General features: G+C 46.8%; 1 protein-coding gene across 1 annotated transcript in view; it reads right to left on the reverse strand.

Moving 5' to 3' along the window:
- Positions 1-21,881, reverse strand: part of PDLIM1 (PDZ and LIM domain 1) — a 45,447-nt gene that overhangs the window by 12,031 nt on the left and 11,535 nt on the right. Inside the window, exons 2-4 of the mRNA XM_082308806.1 lie at positions 21,351-21,502; positions 11,142-11,226; positions 217-407 (exon numbers count right to left, since the gene is read on the reverse strand). Coding sequence (XP_082164932.1) covers positions 217-407; positions 11,142-11,226; positions 21,351-21,502 — 428 coding nt within the window. The remainder of the gene's footprint in view (positions 1-216; positions 408-11,141; positions 11,227-21,350; positions 21,503-21,881) is intronic.

Consider the following 21,881-nt stretch of genomic DNA (forward strand, 5'->3'; position numbering starts at 1 on the left):
AGCATTAATTTCATTTCTGCATCTCATGAAATGTTCCCCACTCCATCCGAGCCCTGCCCCTGGGAACCACATCCATGCTCGTGCCTCTGCTCCTTCCCTTGCCCTGAAAGAGAGCTTTTCTGGGTTAACAAATTGGTACCCTCGCAGCGAACTCACGTCTCCTGGAGCCCTGCCCTGCGGGCACGGGCAGGGAGAGGAGACGAGGAAGATACTTACGGCTTGGTAGGCTCCAGGGCCCCAGGTGATGTCTTTGACTCCACTGCACTGTTGAAGGTCTGGATGTTCTCTGAGGAGTAGAGGCCTGCTGGGCTGTTGTACTGAGCAGTGATCACTCTGGGGGCAGAAGCCGTGGCAGCAGTGAAGGGCACCGCGCTCCGGTTGTGTGCACTTCCTATGTGCCTTATTTCCTGCATGCAAAGGAGCAGAGGCAAAAATCAGAGGTGCTCAGGCGTGCAGGTGGGATGTGATGGGGCAGCTTGGAGCGAGCAGCTGCTGCAATGGTGGCCTTTGCATGTGGTGTCAGCTGAGGAGCACGCAAACATGACCACCAAAGCAGGTGAGTGTTCTCCACACATCATGAGGGCCTCCGGCCCCGTCCTGGATGGCTTCAGGCTGACCTTCAGGGCATTTCAGAGTTGAGATGCTGGAAACTTAAGAGCTCAGAAACACTGCCAGAGCTATTAGCTCAAGCTGCCACATGCCTGGGAGCTCCTGCAAGCCTACAGTAAGCCACAGGACCCACCTTCTCATGCAAGACTACAAATTTCAAGCATTCCTTGCAATTCCTGAAAGCAGGACTGATTTCTATGGAGAAGTGAAGATGAGAGGCAGAAAGAGAAGCACTCTTCAACGACATCTGAAAGCTTGGCTTTCCTTAGTTAAGGGGAACCCAGAAAGAATGGCTTTGGCATTGCTACAAATGCTCTGGAGCATGTCTGCTCCTTCAGCCAGGACTGAGGTTCACAGCTGCCTTTGACAAACAACTTTGGCCTTTCTGGACAAGAAATTCCCACAATAAAGGTGGGAAGATGATTCTTGTTAATACAAAAGACTGTCCACAGACAAGTGACAGCTAAATGCCAGAGATCTCTTCAGTGCCAGAAGTATGAGACATCACCCAGACGTTCTGGGTTTGCTGCATACTGGAGCCTTCCAGAGGTACTAGTGGATACTTAGAAACACTGGTTAGAATTTAATAAGAAAGGGGCCAAACCCAATTTAAATAAGACATGAGGTAAGACTCTTCTGAATCACAGGCAGTGCTAACAAAAATGGGGAAAATTGTAAGCCACATCACCAGTTCAGCAGGCTGGGAATTAGCAGCCTTGGGGCAGACATAACAACATCCAGGGCTTATTTCTCCCGAGAGAAGATGCTTGACCAAAGCAACGAGTAAGCACAGCGGGACCTCACTAGAGCAGGCAGAAGAAAGGACTAACATTCACAGAGGTGGCTGAAATATCCAGGGCTAAAAGACGGCACCAAAGTGCGTTTTGAAATGTTTCAGCCAGCTGTAGAGATTGGGAATGGCTTCACTACAGGGCTAACACCCAATGGCACAGGATGAAACAGGGCCCTTCTTAACAGGCTGGGCCCACGGTTCCCAGCTCTAATTAATACAACCAGTTCCCCCTCCCACTCCATACAGGCACTGACTTCTACAGTAACGAAGTGAGCCTTCACCACCCTTTGAACATCTCATGGCATTTGTTTGATAAAGCTATAGTTACAGCATAAACACTCACTAGAAACAAGGATGACTAAATTCCCCTATAGATTTTTTTTCGTTAAATCACTTTTATGTCCCCAGACTTCCTTAAGCAGCTGGCTAGCGTTCCCAGACTGACAGATGGGAGTCATCTCGCTTCATGGCACTCAAATGCTATTTATGGCATCAACCACAGCATAGGATCCCTCAGACAAGAGCGGCGTGGATCCAAACGCACTCATGAGTTACAAGTCATTTGAAATCAGTGGGGTAGCTCAACATGTTCAGGTGTGGGGTGGCAGGACTGCTCCCCACGGCTTTCTGGCCGATGCGTATGGCTATCAGCCATGAAACTTTCCCACACACCAAAGGAAGAAAGACCCTGGAGTAATTAGCTAATCTCCCTTTGTTGCAATCTCATTCAGAGCACATAATAGTGCTCATAAAAATAAGTCTTTCCCATGGCAGAAACTGTGGGTTTTAGCAAAAAAAAAAAAAATTACTTCAGCCTGTATATCACACCGTGGGGAAAAGTATCAGTGATCTTATATCAGCATTAAATACACATGTTAGCTCACCATTCAGAGGCCACAAGTAGGAGAGGCTTTCAGATGTGCACATAAATAGTCAGTTTAATGAAAGACAGAGGCAGAAGTTTTAGGCTAAAGGGGTTATACTCTTAGGTCAAATAGGCTCAAAGTTGAAAACATGTCACAACCTGTATTGTAGAAATGTTTAAGTATTAACCAAGAATTAGAGAAAGGGAAGTAATTTAGAGTATTTTTTTAAATTCTGATTTCCTAAGGAAGTAAGGTGTCTCAGTTACGTACTCCACATGCACGTGGGCATGTTCCCACCCCCCACCAAGGACCTTCGAATCTGTCAGCCAAGACCAAATCAGTTTGACAGTGATGGAGGCCTCAAGGATGTTTAAGTTCCTACAAGTGCTGAGAACATAGACAGCCAGATGGAGGAGAGAGACTGAAATCACATTAGTGCCTTGACTCCAAGAAGAACTGCAATGTGCACTCAGGCACAGAATCCACATAGGAGATTTTGGCCTACTTTTGGCCACCAGCTGGGTTTTCTGCTGTGTAGTAACATCCAAGACCATAAATGAAGCTTTCAAAAGTGTCAGGACATCTGTAGTAGCTCTCGTGGATAAAGTCCGCTGACTATAAGGGAGTTTATAACAGGTTAAATAGAGATATCGGTGCAGAAGGTGGTATCTGAAGATTAGATTAGAAAAATTCCATCTGGAGAACAGCACAGGTGTATAACCCGAGAGTCTACAGACAAGTATTACAAGGGCAGTAACATTATAAAAGGCATTTGGATAATCCAAGTTCTCCAGCACTTCCTGTCACACCGTGCTGCTCTTCCTGCTCGAGCTGTGGAAGGAATCTGCAAAGAACAAGTGCTTTCATGATCCCAAGATCAAAAGATAACGTGTTCTCACTGTCAAATGTATTTACCTAGGGATTTGCCAGAACTGCCAATCCAGGCCCTGTGCTGTGCAGCAGTTTTGTTAAAGCCCCAGCTCCTGGAATCATGTGTTTATGCGAGAGCCTCTGACTTAATACTGTAAAAAAAAATCAGAAATGTGACACTCCCAAAAACCTGTCAACCAGGAGGCAAATGAAAAATGTTAGTACAAAAAACACTGCTATGCTGTGTACATGTGTGGGGGCAGTGCCTGGTTTATGCAGTTGAGATGCCTGGGGTTTGCAGCATCTCTAAGGCTGTGGCGTTCCCAGGACAAACGCAAGGAAAATGGGGCAAGCAGCATTAAACAGCATCCCTGGCTGGGGCACAGACTGCAAGAGCAGTAAGCAATGGTCTGTTTGCAAGGGAAGAACTTGCAGTCAGACACAAGGACATGCTCTTATCCAGTCAGAGCATGACCTGCTCTTTCTTTGTCAGTAGTACGGAGGAGTGTGACTAATATTAGATCTTTTCGGAGACATCTTCAGTGGGCATCTGCAGGCAGATCCGGAAGCGCTTGCCTCACCCTTCCTGCAAGTCATGGCGATGCCTCAGTCCCCTGGCGCCGGCCCTGTCTGCAGTGGGCTGCAGTCAGCAGCGAGCAGGGGTACTGGCAGCGGTTATTTTGGTCTGAAGCTGGGGTATGGAAGCTCCCAAGCCTCCAGGTAGGATATTCAAGAGCAATATTTTACTACTATACTGTGATAGTTAAAACACTTTGTCTGCACAGATACCAGTCTCCTTCCTTTGCTGAGGTATGTCTTCAGAGGGGCTGGTGGAGTGGCTAGCCCAAGCTACAATGGGTTAGCCCAGATTTCTCTGCCAGGGTGCGGCTTCTGAACTCAGAGAGGTCTCATCTTGCTTCACTTTCAAAATGAAGTGGATTTCCAAGGAGGAAAATAAGCCACTTAACATGAGGACATTGTAAACCAGAAGACAACGGGTTGAGTACAAAGAGGATTGCGGCAGTTCCACTAATCCACTTGCAGTTTACACACTTAGTTCAATAGATCGATCTTCTGCAAGTCCCCTGTTGGGCAGAAACTGACTTCCAACATGAGCAGGGCCACTCAGGGAAGCACTGCTGGAGGAGCCATTCCTCCAATAGCCTCCTCCCTACCAGAAACTAACTCCTCTATGCCAACAAGCTCCAAGTGTCTTTGAAGCATGATCCTGTGTGCTGCCAAGTCCTCCAGGCACCAGGGCAAATCCCCCCATCCAAGAGAAAAAAAAAAAAAAAAAACAAAAACCTCCCACTCCCAAGGACAAACAAGGTTTTTAGTACCCCAGCTTCAGGTCAAACACACAGGTCTCCTGCCAGATGGGTTTTCTGGTGCCAGCTGTTGGTGGCAGGACACCCCCATGCACTGCAGGTGTTGCACCACAGTCCTTCCAGCTGGGTGCCAAGGGGCTTCCCCTGCCACCCCAGCCCTCCTGGCAGGGAGCTGCCAGCCACAGTGCCAGGCTGCTGGGATGGGGAAAACGTCCCTGTGCCGGGGCAGGAAGCGGATCAGCATTTCCTACCGCACCGGCTGCAGGCTGCGTCATGGGGAATTATCTGGGAAAACAATGGCCCCTTCCTCCCTCTCGTCCCGCTTGCGCCAGGCCATGCTCAGCGACGCTGAAGCCCAGCCTGTGAAATCCCCACAGCTGTGCCAGCCATCACCTCCATGCCTGGGGCCGGCCAGTGGCTGGCAGCATGGGCGGCTGCTTCCTCCTCACTGTGCACCAGAGATGGATGTGGTTGCCACTGTAGGGCCTGCTTTTCCCAGGAATCGCAGCACAGGGCTCCAGGGAAATTCCCAGCTGTCAGTGAAGCAGACGGATGGACAGCCCAGAATGAGGCCCCTCCAGCAGCTGAGCTGGGACACATCCCATGCACCAGGGGCATAAAGCCACCTGGACGCCTCCATGGCCCCAGTTGCCCTCGGGCAGGTTGGGGGCAGTCTGGGGTGAGGGTGGGCTCTTGGGTCCCATCCGCTGCGCAGTGACGTGGCCAAGGCCACCCCAGCTGCACTGACCTCACCGCCACCAGAAACAGGAAAAACCTGGAGGCTTTTTGTACTTGCTAAATAAACTCAACCGAGACGTGAGGGGTCAGGCAGCCTGTCCCTGAAGCGGGTTTTTCTTCTCCCCACAGCACAGTCTGAAGGCAGCCGGCAGGGCTGGGGCCTCAGAGGTGCTGGATACTGCCCGCTGCCACAGCACCCGCAGCACACCCGCTCCCCTGCCTGCCCCCTGCCCCTTCCCAGGCCACCTCACTGCAGCCCCTGGAGGAAAGGCAGGTCGAGTACGACGTGGGGGGCTGCTTGAAGCCACCAAAAACTAGTTTCAGGTGAGAAGTCGTGATTTAGAAACTGGCCAGTGTAGTTATTTCCTGACGCTCCAACTCTCGAGTCAGGGGATTCACTCCAACCTCATGTTACAAATTAAAAAAAATTAGTACCCAGGCTCTGCAGTTGCTGGGAGAAGCGAAAGCCCCCACGGCCCCACAGGCCCCCAAAGCAGCTGAGTGAGCCGGCAGAACCTGCTGCTCCACCAGGCCCCATAAACGCGGGATGTTTTTGCGTCCCAAGTCAGAGCCCGGAGGCTCGGGGCGGGCAATCCTGGATTGCACACCTCAAGAGCCACGCCAAGAGGAAACAAGATTAAACATTTCTCAGTATAAATGTTTACTCAGCTCTAAGAAAACGGGCCCCTGACCAAACCTCAGCGAACGAGAGCACTCCGGTCCTGCGGGCAGGGAAGGAGAGCAGATATTGGCAGCCAAACTCCCTGGCTCCATCCTCACCCTTGCGAAGCCGCCCGGGGAGCTCTGGCCGTGCTCGTGCCCAGCCGGCGTGCCGGGGGGAGGCTGTTCACACCAAACATGCAGCAATAGCTCAGAAGAGGACGTCTTCATGGCAAACTCTACCCCACGCTATGTTTCATCAGCTGCAATCACAAGTATTTAGAAGTGCCTTTACTTTCACCTCTCCCTCTGTTATTTTTTGGGGTTTTTCAGCTATGGAAAGATCTTTTGCAATGCTTTGAAATCCGATTAGAAATTAGGAAGGGTTTGGGGTTTTGCTATTGTAGGGGGGTAAAACAACAAGGCTGGCTTCCCACATCCTCTCCCTCTGCGTCCCCGACACATTCCACATCCATGCGGTAACGCCTTTTAACCAAAAACAGCAGGTCGCGATACGCCAGCGAGGTTCCCTCGTCCGAAACACCATGTTGTTACTTTATATGCCTATTGATTCATGCATTGCCCACACACGCACAGCCTTATCAAAGGCCAAGCCAGCCACACACCCAGTTTCTATAGCCCCTGCCTTTGCCGTATCCAAGGAGACAGAATACACAAGACGGAAACAATGACATCACTCTGCGAGGACGAGGAGGACAGGGCAGGCACTCTCAAGAAACCTTGGGAAGACAGAAGTGGCTGTCTGTCATTGTCATCCCACAAATACCACGATTCACTTCCAGAGCTCCTCCGGCTGCATGTCTGGAGGTTATTTCTCATTTAAAAAAAAAAAAAAAAAAACCTAAACAAAACATCCTCACGTTTGAAAGCCCGTATCTACTGTGGTTAAGAAGAGCTGATCTATCCATCTCAAACCAAGAGTTTTCACTGACATTCTTGAGGGGTGACGTTAATGCTTGTGCCTTGCTGCAAATGGGGTATGTGGCCTTCAGGGAGATGGACAAGCTTTTTTGGAGACAGTCCTGGTGCTGACTGCCCTCAAAGCTAGTCTCTCAGCTCATTCCCTACATAAGCTCACTCAGTGCAAACAGAGAGCTAGGCCCCATTGACCTCAGTATCCTACAAATACAATACAAAAAAAAAAAAGACAAACCTTCTCCCACAGAGCCCAGGTCTGACAAGACATGGCACAGTCTGAGGGATAAAGACTTTTATTGCTCATTTTACCAAGAGGCAATACAGCCACGCACACCAGCGCATGGGTCCGGAGCTTAATGCCTGGCCCACGGTCACCAGAGAGCATGGCAGAGTCTGAAAGTTATGCTCGTCTCGGGTCAGTGTCACAAGCATTAAAATTACCTTAGTCACCAAGTAACTTGTTCTTTCTTGCTGTGACCACTTTTGTCAAGAAAAGTTAAGCAGAGGGGAGAGGCAGATGTGTTATTTTAATCTTTCCCACTGCAGTGAGGAAAAACTCTTGATGGGAAAATGACACTGAGTGATCGCCCTTAGGATCTGGGTGAGAAGTGCAAGTGAAATAATTGAGTAAATATACTAAGACGACTCCATCATTTCCTTCCCCTAATGTTGCCATGGTCACACCCAAAACAAAGCTGGTTCAGCCGCTGAGCCATCACCACCGATGGGCTGCTGCACCTTTTGATGAAATGTAATTTTGTCATCACTCTTGCCTCAGTTTAAATTAATTTAGAAGAATAAAGATAATGGTAATCAAATAATAACAAGGCTGTAGCTCTTTCATGGGCAAAGGTCAGCTTAGACAATGAAGTCAGTCTTGGGATTCAGGACTTTGGGGAATGCATGGGAGGTTGTGGAATGCCTTTTTATTTTCCAAAGGCAGATAAAAGTATCTTGAGCTTGCATTCCAAGTAAGGGAAAACACTTCCACAGGATGATACAGCATTTCACCAAGTATCAGCCTCCACAAGTAAGCAAAAAGTCAATTTCAAATGGGGTAAAAAATGCGTAAGCGGCGATCTTAAAATATGGATTTAGTCATACAGTTCTTGAGACAAACTGAAAATTAATTTCTCTTCCAATAAAATGGGAAGAAGAAAAGAAGGTGGACAAGTGTGAGAAATTTCAGTTAAGATACTGAAGGTAGGAGAGGCAACATCAAACTACCCAATTTTAAGAAAGGTGGAAACTTATTTGAATAAGTGCAGTCCAATTCTACAGCAAAGGTTTTAAAGCTTTTTTTTTTTGAGCCTGAAGTACGTCTATTCACATGTATGATTATATTTCTGCATTCAAAAGTCTGTGTGCAAAACCAGTGAGAAACATCTTCAGAGGACCCTGGATCAGGACTTAAATGAACCACTTGGACGCAGTATGTCGTATTTTCTTTGGTAAGTGAATTAATAAGCATTCTGTGCAAGACTATTGCCAAGGAAAGCAAACATATTGTTTTCACTGGCGAGCGAGTTAAAAAAACCTGAACAGCTCAGACAGCGCTGCCTTCAAAGATTGAGCTCTACTCACAACTTCTACCAATCCTGTTGGAAAAATGAGATCAGCATCTTTGTGGTAAAATTCATAGCAGTTTGCCATGCCAGTATATATATACACAGCATCTTCTGCACTCTGCTGCTGCTGATTTGCAGCAGGCCTGGCTGAAATCTCTGGTGATGCTGCGAAGACACAGCCCCAGAGTGACTTGGCCGATGCCTGCCACGGCTCTGGCAGGAGTCAGCACGCTCCGCTGACATCACGCTCCAAGCAGACAGACCTCGCCACAACCCTCCCTTGCTGCAGTCAGCTACTGAAAAAGGAAACGGGTGTGTATTTAAAAAAAAAAAAAAACAACACCAAAAACAAACTTAAAACTTGATGGTGTTCATGACACTTTTCCTTGGCACAGTGGACTAGGATGTTCAGGCACTGTTAAGCAGGAAAGGTAAATGGGAGCTTGTGGTTTGGAGACATGAGACCTATATCGTCCCTCATGCTGCTAAATTCCTCTGCTTGAATATGCAGCAGGCAAAGCCCTTTAAAGGAAAGCCCCATGCTCTGAAAAACAGCAAGCACCATTCATGTAGACAACTGCAAATGACTTAACTGGCTTTTTAAGGAAGGGAAGAAGAAAGGCAAGACTTCTGTGAGAGCTTGAATGTTCTTTTACACCAGGAAATAAAACTCTTCTAGTATCAGCCATCACAAGGGGTCAAAAGCCTAATTTTCAGGCAACAGTTGGTTCCTAGTGCAAGATGAAGACAAGGGTCACTGCTCAGAGATAAGGTTTGTAACAGGAATCTCTCCACAGTCAGTTTCCCACCAAATTCCCCTGCTCAAGTCAGTTACATGCTGGTATCAACAAAATCAACAAAGTGTGTGGCACCACACTTACAAACTGGAAGCATCGGGATATCCATATAATGGCCAGAGCTAGAACCAGGATTAGGACTAAGGTTAGGGTTTAGGAGGGGATATGCTCCACCATCAGAATTATTGCCGAGTCCTGCACAGTCTGACCTTTGTGATGCCGTTTATTTGGACTTCAGAAAGCAAGAGATGACTTGTAAGTCAAAGACTAGAGTTAAGGTTAGTCACTCTCACCCATGTTTCTTATTGAGTTGCAGGAGGCTCCCTGAAACAGCCCAGAGCTGACTTATACGCAAACACTCCACCCAGGGGACAGCTGATTAAAGGGGAGCCATTGATTACGGTTAAAACTGCCAGAGCAAATGAGTTTAAGTAAGAGGTGGCATCAGTTAATTAAAAAAGCCTATATGTTTAGTACTTGACCAGCAGTGGGTATCTATTCCGTCACCCAGGCTGGACCGGGGGGAAAAGTGTCGTGGTGCAGCTAGTGCCAGGGGGGCTGCAGCTGCAGGTTACTTGCTTCGGTTAACTAAGCTTAGTGAGCTACGTTAAACTCCTTCCTGGCACGCGTAGTGCCCTGTGTTTAATTCAGGGCATTTAGCTAAATTCCGGTTAATGGCTGGGTTCGGGACTTGGACTCCAGGATCAGGTCTTCTGCTGAATTAAACAATAGCCCTCTGCAGCCTTGCAGCAAAGCCTCAGTGCAGACTCTGTCCCACTCCCTGGGCAAGAGATAGCCCCCAAGGCACAAGGTTTGCAGCAGCACACTTCCAGAGCTTGGGCAGCAGAAGACACGGACCAGATCTCAACTCAACAGTGTCACAGGCAGGTGTCACTGCACGGCCCCGGCCCAACGTAAGTCCAAATGGCTCAGTCTCATGCTGTGCCTTGGCTGAGTTGTGACATACCTGGAGAATGCTGCCTCGCATTCTCGGGCCAAGCAACACACAGCAGCTTGGCATGAGAGGGAGCACGGACAGATCCCAGGCCAAGGTCTGGGCAGGGTGTTGCTGCACATGTGCTACTTTAGGTTCAGATCCTTTCCAACCCAAACAGACATATTAGCACTTAATTAACTGCAGAGTCAAACTAGTTTTATCTCTACTTATTTTGCAAAATGACTTACATGGGATGTGTGCTAGGGCCAGAATCCACATCACTGCCTCAGTGAAAATCAAGAGACATGCCATTGATTTTAGTGCAGTTATTGTAGATTTGTGCAGCGTAATCCTCTAAACCTAGCCCAGGCAACGTCCTCGCACAGGTCACTGTTATTACTACATTTACTTGACAGAGGCAGCAGACCGATGAAGCAAGGCTGCCAAAAGCTTACAAAACCAACCTCCTAGACAGAGGCTGCAAGATCTGCCCCACAGATACAAATATGAAAGGCTGGTGTGTTTCTCTTCCACTGTCTTCACGGCTAGACTGCTAGTAAGAACCTGCTAATAGGAGGAAAAAACGAAAAACACCTCCCCCCCCCCCCCAAAAAAAAAACACAACAGAAAACACTAAGAATGGATCATTTTCCTCCCCTCTTATCTATGAAAATCAACAGGCTTAGCAACAGCAGCGACGATTTATTGAGCCACACCTCTGCACTGCCTTCTGTGCCCTATGGTAGGTGCGAGCATGCAGATGGCAGGAGACAACTCCTCTGATCCAGGCAGCTTACCCTTGGCAAGGTATCCGACTAGCTCTCGCAGCAGCAGGCTTCTGACCACGAGGGAGGGAGTCTGCCTCTGAAGGTTTCCAAGGGCCACATGATTTCTAGGAGGTACGGGGCACATGCTATCCCCAGTGCGACCAACGGAGTGACACACGCTCAGCTCCTTGGAGGACCAGGCCAGAAACTGCTCCGAAGTCAGACAGGAGTAAGCGGGAACAAGAGCATGCAGATACTCCATTACTTACCTGCGGCTGAGAGGCCAGATTCATCTTATAAGGATGTGTCTTTCCCTCCTCATTTACAAGCGGTGACCAGACTTTTGACTCCGTTCTGCAACACAGATTTTTAATAGTTAATCTACTTTCATCACTGAGCATCATTACTGTTATTAAAAAACATTTCCCCAGTCTTTTGTATACAGCACTATCCACACCAGGAGGAATCTAGACAGCCTCATTTTAGGCACGTAACTTGGATGACTTAGTTACGTTGTATGAGGTCCTTGGAGAAAGACAGGATCTCAGCAGCGACTGCCCCGGCTTATCCTTTGGGACTCCACTGGCAACACAACAAGCATGGGCTCCAACCCAGGCAGCAGAGTTGGGGGTCACCCAAACAGCAGAAGCTGGAGATATGCCTTAGATGCAGATCCTTTATTTAAGTGGGACAATTCAGATTACTGTGTGTTTCAGCTTTTATGGGTAGCCAGGAAGAGGAACGATTCTTGTCTGTATTGACTATACAGAGAACATTTTGTTCTTGAAGTTGCGCTGCCTTGGATAAGCTAGAAATATTTTTTGGTTTGAGTCTCTGGAATTTTCTTCTTATTTATACAGTGGTATCCATGCTGAACAAACAGAGGCTTTTGGGAATTATGAAAAAAAAATGGGTCCAAGTCTGCAATGGGACTAAGAACTGAGATGACATAATGTATCCAAGAGAAAGTCTGCATAACCTTTGCTGGTCTGTGGTCTGACCCAATTACTGACAGAAGCCTGAAACACAAATCTGTGACCAAAACCAACCACTTTTACCAGCATCATTCTGCAGTTTTGCTATGTCCCAAAGAACAACAGTCAAACAAGCGGTGGGAAAGAAGTGCTTAGATTTGCTTGAGATACTTGATGGGAAACATGCTACCTACTTTTCTCAGAAGTACAGACAGTAGTTAGCATCTCAGATGGACTAAACAATGCCGCTTTTCCCAAACTTTTTAATAGTAGGGAATGAGTGACTGCAGTACTACTGAATGAAAACTGTTGTTCAATGCTAAACATTGCATAATGCAGCAACCAGATGGCTGATAAACTCTTAGGATGAGTTTTGAAAAACCATGTCCTGTTTTGACAGGAGCCCTTTGTAGAATCTGCAACTGCAGATAGATGTACTTCCTAGATATTTGTGGGCCCCAGGGCCAGCTACAATTTGAGTACTTAGTTAGCAAAACAGGAATGCTTCCACTGAGAATTAACTGGATAACTGGAAGGACACTTTAAACAGAAAAGGCTTATAAAACTGGCAAGGATAGAGAAACAGGGTGTAGAGCTACCCACGATAAATTCAATCCGTTCTACACCATTCCTCTAGAAGCCCTCCAATGTCAGGACATTTTTTAAGCAGCCCAAACTTCACTGTGATGCACATGTATATCCCAGACATTTCCTGCAAAAATAGTATTTTAAGACTCACATCCAGAGGGCAGGTCAGTGGGAGGAGACAGGAAGCAGCATTCTCACCCAGGGAAGAGGAGAAATTTTATTGACCAGCTATTGCATCTATTGCACTCTGGACTTTACACAGAAAAAACCTGAAGTCTGCTGTGCTGTACCTCCTTTCACAGGAAAGTACAAAGGCACAGGTCACACCAGATATCATCCTTTACAAGCATTCAGGCACAGCAAACCTTTGACTCCAGGCTATTGCACCCTGTGGGCTCAGCTGCAGGGCTGATACCTGACAACCTGTGGCACCCAAATCCTGGCGTCTGGCGAGCTGGGGCACACACAGGCTAACAAAGATGAATTTAACAGCTAATTGGGATCAGATCTATGCCAATCTGATCACTACCTTGTCTCAACAGCTGCTGTTACTGGATGCACAACATACCCCAGATGAGTATAAAAAACCATTCCCTCCTTGCTCCTGGCAACCCATGCTTTAAGGTGCCTAAGGAACCAGACAGTTTACCCAGATTATGGCTGTCAAGCCTGACAAAGTCACAGCCATCTTTAGGATGGTTGCATTTTGCACTTGAAGACTGTGTTCGCAGAGGAGAGCAGCCCATTGACCAAGGCAAAGCCTTATTCCTTAAAAGTATTTGGAGATTATGTGTGGAAAAGTTTCATCTCCTCTGGAAAAACAGGGGACACAAAGTATATGGAAATCCAATACCTTGTGTAAGCAAGTGGACATTGGCTGGAGATGAAAGAACAGTTCAGAAAGCATTAACACTTCAGCTGATTTCTAGCATGAGGCATCCCCATACCAATTCTCACTAGCAGTGATCTAAGTACTTTTGAGGTAAAATTTTCGTTTGCAGCAGCTTAATATCATCAGATTTCAGAAGCCCCCAAAGGCCTTATTCAGACTGCAAATTTAAGCTTAGAGCAGGCCAATATATGAACACAGAACAGAAACCTCCTGCTGCCCCGGGCACTCACTTTCGTCCCACTGCCCCTCACTCGATGCATTTGAGGTGAGGCAGCACGTTGGTCTTCAGCGTAGGGGAGGCAGCTATGGCCAACTACTGCAGCCAATGGGTTTTTTTTGGACCTGATTTTTCTCCCTTATTTATTAGCAAGGCAAAAAGCACAAGTTTGTTTCCCAGCCTGCTGCCATTCTGATCTGTCACTGGATATAAATGGAAGCAGCAAGGTCACTCCAGGCTTTAGTTTCAATCCAGTTTAAAAGCTATCCAAACAGAAAGGTTAAATAGCCCACGCGGTTGTCCGTCTAAGGCTGGGAGGATAAAGCTTCCCTTTGTCTTCACAACAGCTGCAGCAGAGCCCTTCAGCCACTCTCAACAGCCCATTTATGGCCCCAGCAAAGCCACAAAGAGGAGACAGCTTTGCTCTCCCTGGCTTTGCCTAGCAGGGCTTTCAAGGCGCATGCCCTATCCCACCGCACTGCCTGTGGAGACCACGATCTGCGGGTCATCGGTAGGACTGCTATGGTCCCAGCTCTCAGCAAGGGTTTCCTGGCTCTGCTCCTGGTGTCACTGCCTGCACTTTTACTGAAGTGTAGCAGGAGAAAGGTCCTACTGCTGGACCAGGACTTATTTTCTGAAAGACTGGGAAGTGTGGGCACAATGCACGGACAGTAGGGTGGATTGGTTAGATTCATCATGTTTGTATCTTACCTATATGTTTTCATATCTTATTTAGATGAAGCAGGGAACAGGCGGCAGAGTAGATAGCTCAAACCCAGCCTTGGCAACGGTGCCTTCCGTTCACAGCAGGCTGCCACAGGTAGGACGGTTGTGGCTTTCTGGAGGAATTTTTTCAAATTTGGGGGAGAGGACCCCCAGCCACAAAATCACCTCCACGCTCCCCTCGGAGAGGCTGTACCCCTACCACAGAGCATGGCCACGCTAGCAGGGCTGCCAGACCTGCCACCCACTGGTGGTGGGGCTAGATGTCCAACAGTCTGCTGGGGAATCGCACCCTGTCTTCAGTGAAAGCCAGCAGGCTTCGGCATCCCCAGCAGATCTCACAGACTCGTGCTTAAATTGACAAATATTTATTTTAGAATATGGCTTCTAACACATTCTTTCAAATGAGACTCCAGCAGAGAGCAACACTCAAACAGTGCAGAAAGAGAAGACAAAGCCATGACACTAACAAGCCTGGGAACAAGTGCCAGACAAATTAATTGTAGGCACATGGATATACAAACTTCGTCACGTTTGCAGTTTACATTTCCATGCTATTTCCTTACTACAGGAGAGAGCGCAACCAAGACAGGGCCAGGGAATGAGCCATGCATTTGCTGTTTCATCTAGGCAGAAAACAAGACCCAAGATTAGAAAGTAATTTCTCTGATGCTGGTTTGGATGGGGAGGTGCTGGTAGGTAGGGGAGGAAGGAAACTGCATGCAAGTCAAGGCAGGAATCTGGAGAGGTATTTATTAAATACAACATTTTTCAAGAAGCTTGGCTTGAACATGGTGTAATATAAACATTACAAGAGCCTAGATTTTGCTATCAATGCTTTGCGTGCAAACTGGGCCATAGCTTCAAGGGAAAAATTGAGAGCCGGAAAATGAGGATCTAATTCTGTGTGTCAGGAGCTGCGTAAGTTGTGTAAAGGAGAGAGGCACACTTACATTCCCATTTCAAACACTGGGATGGACACAACTAAAACACCAAAGTAGCAACTAAATCCGTAAAGACAGAAAAGTTCCTTGCGCAACACAAAGTTTACTAGCTGAAAAATGAGGAAAGACCAAAAGAATTCCTCTTTCAACCCTCCCCAGAGTTTTCAATAGGCATTTTAATAATGTTTAGAGACTAACTACAAGAGCTTTCAGGCTAGCAGGAAGATACCTTTTAATCAGCCTTTTAGCTACAATAGCTGCAAAGTACATGCCCTTGGATTTAAACACGAGCAGTCACTCTTAGCAGCCATCCATTAAAGGACATACTCACTTTCGTAAGCAAAACTGTACTTGGGCTGCATGCAGCCTATTGCCAATTCAAACAGCACTGCTAGTCACAACTTCCTCGAGACAAGAGGCCCCAAGGCCACTTCTTCATGCATGGCCCTCTGCTCCGTGCATTTCAGGTGTCTCTTCACACTGGCCCTCTGCTCCGTGCATTTCAGGTGTCTCTTCACACAACCACTAAAACCAAAAGGGATACTCCGGCTACACAGAAGCAGCAACAGAGGTGCATCACAAGCAGTTTCATTGCAGAGTTACGAAGGATAAAACACACCTGACTGCTCAGACTCACAGTTCTTCCACCAGCCAGCTACAGAGCTAACTACTTCTGCCTTGCCAAAGAGGCTATAAAAACATGACAAATGCCAGGCTTGACTTGCCAAAATTACTTTGAACGTGCCAATCATTAGTAAAAGCTTCTGGCATGCACTCAGGAGGGCTGGGGAGCACCACACCAGCCATGGAGAGGTTGTGAGCTGCCGTGGAGGGCCAAGCAATCTCCATGCCCTTATATAGCTGCACACAGAGCATCAGGCTTTTCCCAGGGCCAAAAGAATTATTAGAAGATGACAGAGCTGGAAAACTCTGGTTGGCAGGGAAGCAAAAAGCAAACCTAAGTGAGTCAATGGATTCCACCGACTTCCTAGAACACAAATTCGAGCCTATTGTGGCTTTGTGCAACTAGTCCCCACGGCTGAGAACTAGGAGCACGCGGAGCAGGCAAGAGTGCAACCGAACCTTCCGAATAAAATGCAGATGACAGTGCACACATGCTCGCTTCTTCTTCATAAGCATCTACACATGATCCCTTCTGAACAATGCATTTCACGTGTGCTGGTAGCAGATCCGACTTCCCTGATCCTAGCACTTTTCAAAGAACAAATACATGGCTTCATTCCTTGGCATCATTTTTAGCAGAGTAACAGACTGTTTTGCAAACAAAAAAAGGTACATTCATATATGCTGGCAGCGGAGCTGCAGAAAAGCAGCTTGAAATTTGAAGAGAAGGACAGTAGCAGCAGAACAAGAGATTACATGTTCGCAATCCCTTTTCACAAATATTCTTCTCTTATTACCACCCACAACCTGCCTCCGGACATAGAGGGAAAGGCAGGCTCACTGTAGAAACACTTCTTTTCTGCTAAAAAAACCCATAAATACACACTTTAACTTTGAGTTGCTCAGGTCTTCATATGAGCACAGCTCTACCACCCATTGGGTGACTACAACCACAGGCAAAGAGCCATTTGTTTTAGAAACAATTTTTACCTGTGCTGCAATGAGCATTTGTCTGCTTTTGTACATAGAATACAATGAGCATTTATCTGCTTTTGTATATCTGCAGCTACAGCTACACAGAGCTGTCTGCAAATTCATCATAAGCATTACCAGTGACACCAGTGATGCCTGGAACTTTTGCCTATCAGGTGAAATTTGTGGTAGGAGAACTTGTTTCTCTTGAGCCTTCTCTTCTTTGAGTGCTCTTTGTCAGAGCAAGTGCTTTTCCCAAAATACACTAAGTTGCCAAAGGAAGTTGATAGCTTTCTCCAGTCTGTTGGACACGTCTTGCTGCTTACCCCCATTAAAGGAAAATCAGAGGTGTGCTTGGAAGGGGTGCAGCCTGGCAGGAGATTTTGCTCAACCCTAGAATGTCAGTGCTACGATGTACACACCCTAACTGAAGAAGGGGAAAAAGAAAAAAGAAAGGCAGCTCTTCTCAAAGGCTCAAGATCCAAAGCTTCCTTTTTCCTGTGAATGGGAGAGGCTTGAAACTCTGCCTGTGAAATTTCTCAGTTTAGCAACCAGGTGGTTTTGAGTTGCCTGAAGTACACGGTCTGCTGTAGGTCAGTCTTTCTGCACACACCATACAAAGCCATGGTGCTAGGCTTGATTTTACACCACTGAAGGCAATAATGGAACCTTTACTTTGGTTTCTTGGGCACTACATTTCTAAAAGCACTCTCTAGCCTGAAACAAAAAGTAAAATGAATGAACAAACACAGGCTCAGAAGAGAGCAGTGAGCTGCTAGACATGCTAAGTTCAGCAGGAATTTGGTGTATGCGCCAACATTGTTGAACACTCACTTTTGAGGCAGAAAACAGACCTTTCCAACTCTGTTCACATGTCAAACAGCAAAGCACCTGGCAGTGCCGCTTAGAAAAGCATTTTCAGAGAAAGCAATTTGTGGCTGGTTTTAAATCCTAGGAAATTAACAGATTTGCACCTTTGGGCGAAAAAGCAGACCAGGCATGTTTTCTTCAGCTAGTAATTTGATCCATTTTTAACGGTGACATGTGTTAGACTAGATTTCCTGCCTACAACCTGATCCGAAATATTTTTGGACTGTTACCATCGTTAAGGAAAATACCGAAACAGGAAACATTGGAATGCTGTTGATATTCACAATCAAGTACACAGTGCAAACAGCATTTCCTTTACCAGAAGTGTTTAAGTCCTTTCAATTATCTACATTTACACTTCTCTTAAGTAATCATTAGTACAGCCAAACATGAAGACATTTTAATTGCTCAGCTACCATTAAAAGAGAAGAGGGTTGCATAGATGCAAAACACACACATATAAGGTTTGTTTTGGTCCACAGAAAACTACGAGAAAACAAGCATAGCGCAATACTTCCCTAAAACACTCTTCCAGCCTCCAGCTCCTTGCAGTTTAAGGGCTTTCTGCAGTAGAGATACTGCCATATAATATCTTTTATAGATTTGTCTTCCCTGAATTCATCCAGTCTCTTCTTGAACCCACATGCACTTTTAGCATTCACAGCACAGTCACAAATGAAGTCCCCACTGTCACAACAGTGTTGACCCTTTGGTGGAACTGAAATGCCTGATGTGAGCTCAGACCCATGTCTGTAAAATCCTGCCTGGCACAACCCTGCTGCCACCCCAAATGCAGGTCAGAGAGCATTTTGCACATGAAATCATTTAAATGAGTAATCATTTAAAATTCATCAGATATGAAATTAAAAATCGCTAAGGATTTATGCTTTCACAAGACATGTCTGTGACAGTGAGTAGAAAAGAAGGACTGGAAGATGTCCTGCTCCAGAAAACCTGCTGCAGCTGTGCACACCCTCAGTACCGGCTGTGTGTGATGCTCCAGCCCATGGAGCTCCTGCCCTGTCAGACCAGTGGTCCTTGCCAGCATGGCTACTTTGTAGAACCAATTCAGCTAACGAGCTATGACTGCAGAGCATGGAGATCAGACCCAAGAGTTGGTGGTGCTGAAGTGCAAATGATATACTTACCTTTTTGTACTTGGCCAACTACTTACAGAGCCACTTCAGAGAAAAAACCTCCAGCTCTGACCTGATTGTACTGTCAGCCTTCCCGACTGACTGACTGTCTTACTGACAGAGTTTGGCCCACCAACGTTCAGGAAGCCTAGGCCATACCACTTGGCCAGGTGGCACTCATTTTCCCAAATGCCTTCCACCCTCTCCACCTCCATAGCAACGCTCTTCCCTTCTTCACAGAGGAGGGCTGACCACGGACCCATAGTCTGCCTTCCCCACCTATTTCCTCTGCCCTAAGTTGAACAGGAAGATGAAGCATGGGCTCCAACTGATACAAAATGCCTTCTCTGTCACCCCTCAAGGCCTCCTCTCAAGATCTACCATTTTAAGGTCTTGGCCTTAGACTGCAAAGTAAATAAGGGCTCCAGCCTCAGCAACAAAGACTACGCTGCGTTTCTGACCACTGAGTCCAGCTGCATTTGGGACAACACAGTTATGGGGGCCCAGGAGACAGCTGGGTGCTAGGGATAAAAATATTCTCAACAGAGTACAACCAGGAAAGACCAGATGATGATACACACAACTGTCTCTTGGCATTAAGAGAGAGCTATCTCCTCTGAGAAAGTGCTCTGCAGTATCATATTCCCCAATACAAACACACCTCTAGCAGCTATCAAATCTCCAAACAAGTAAGCAATTCTTCCCTAAGCAGAACTTTACTCCCACAGAAGGAGGACCAAAGACTTAAAGTCCCCTAGAATCATCTAAAATGGATTTTACATAGAGCAATGGGTAGTAATATCAAACCCTAATGTGGGAAAGTCATTAGATCACTGCTTTTCACTTGTGGTCTTGACACTCTTGCCCATTTTGTCAGCAGTACTCATTGATCAGTACAGCAGCAGAAGCGTCCAACACACGCTCATGCTACCTCTTGAAAGGGGGTCTTGAAAAAGAGTTCGGTTGTGCTAACTCAAAGCCCCTACATGGTTTTACCCAGCTGCACATCCAGCTAGAAATCTCTCCCTAGGCAGCTTCCACACCCAAGGCCAATGAAACATGCATGGGGTAGCTATAAAGATAACGACTTTGTAATTAACATTAGCAAACACATTTTACAGACTCAATGATCTGGAAGAGCGAACTTGCCCGCAGGCTGAAAGAGCCCTTGCCTCCCCCTCTCAGCCAGAACCACATGGCAGTGGTTTGCTAAGTCAAGCAGCCGGATATTTTGGAGAGGAAAAGGAGGACTCCTTCGCAGGAAGATTACAGGCTGCCAAGTTAGAGGCCAATATGAGGAACTCTGGGGCTAACAGGCTGCTGCAAAGCTCACCACCCATTCACACTGCCTGCACTGTGCTCTGTTCTTCCCTCTGTGAATTCCCTCAATGAATTGTCAGGCTTTTTTTGGCCAAGACCCATCACTTCTTCCTGAACTGGGAAATGCCTGCTGAACTCCTGGCATTATCCAAGCTACGGTAAAAGATTTCTGTTTATCACAGAAAAGGCCTGAACAACTGAACTACCGTGTCATTTAAGGCATGCTTTTGCACTCCTTCTGAAAGCACTTCCCCTGCATCTGCCATGAAGCTGATGTACGATCGCTCTGGGGGAAGGCAGCCGCAGGAAAAAAATCACTCCAGAGCAACTAGAAGTGCCATGATGCATCTACTATTTGACTTCAAGAAGTGCTGGTATCCATGCCTACAATTTGAACCAAGAGGAAGGCTAAACCCCAGCACCCCAAAAAAATAGGCTCCAGTACTTTTAAGAAGCAATGGGGCAACGCAAAGCAGACCCCTGCCTTCCCAGGCTCCATTTCTTCTCTGTACAAAGATGGCCCACGAACAAAGCACGGCTGGGGCAAGAAATGAAGCTGTCCATTGCTTTGCAGCTCGAGATGGTGGGAAAGCTGAAGCCAGCTCGTGCTCTACTCTGGTGACAGAGACTGTGGCTCAGCTGCCTCCTTCCTTTATTTTTTCAGGACTCACGAGAGATTGATGCCTGACAGGCACTTTGATGCAGCCTGGGTCATCACTATTTAGCACTATCAGTGCTGTTTGATCAAGAAGCTCCAAAATGTACAACATTTCTGAGTCTGTGTCTGGCAAAAACTAGGCAATTAATAGCTTGGACAACACACAGCCATATATTTCAACTATTAAATTAATGCAACAGGAAGAAGGGTCATCTCTGGTCACACCTCCTCTGCTATGAGTGAAGTTTTCATGAGACCTGTCTTTGCTTTCTTGCTGTCAGGAGCCACAGAATAGGTTGACAGTCTCTGCCACAAATTATCAGCCAGTTTCTCACTGGGAAAGTTGTTTTCAGTAGGTCAAAGTGCAGCAAACGCAAGCAGCATTAAGATTAAAGGCTGAAATGCAGTTCCCTCTTGCAATCCAGCACCTGGCCAGACAAAGCACTAAAAGGTCAAATTAAACAAACCAGCCAGAGAGGTCTACTGTCAACGCAAAACATAGCTACTGCCCACCCTGCACCCCTCCCTCTCCCCATCCCCAGTCTCGCTCAGCAACGTACCTGCTGACCGTCAGAGTTAGTTCATCTGTGCAACCCTTGATTTTGTTCTGCGCCTCAAGGTGCGTCATGTCCTCTGTGTTCACTCCATCAATGGCTATGATCTGGTCTCCTATACACAAGTTGGCTATTGCAGCTTTGCTACCTGGAGTCACCTAAGAGAAAACAAAAAGAATGAATTGGACTTTCCAGGGAGCAGCTTTCCATAGCAACATTTGAAAAACAGTTGGAGCACTCAGGACTTCTCTTGCTGGTACCTGGAAGCAAGGACGTGAAAACTGATGAAAGTAAATTCTCAGCAGAAAGCTATCTGGATCTGGGCCTCTTGGATACTCTCAGTACTAAAGTTAGGGGCAGAATTCTGTTTTGGCAGCCACAGATAGAAACTTGGGGGAGACAACAGGTGAACAACAGAAATTGTATTTTCACTCAAGGCAATTGGCTTCATGCTAGAGAGCAAGAACACATAGAATGCAACTCTGTTCTTTGCTGGACAGAGAAGTGCTCTCCAAAACATAAGGTGCTGAGGACAGC

This window comes from Platalea leucorodia (assembly GCF_965183815.1).
Source record: "Platalea leucorodia genome assembly, chromosome: 4".
In the NCBI taxonomy this organism is placed as follows: Eukaryota; Metazoa; Chordata; class Aves; order Pelecaniformes; family Threskiornithidae; genus Platalea; species Platalea leucorodia.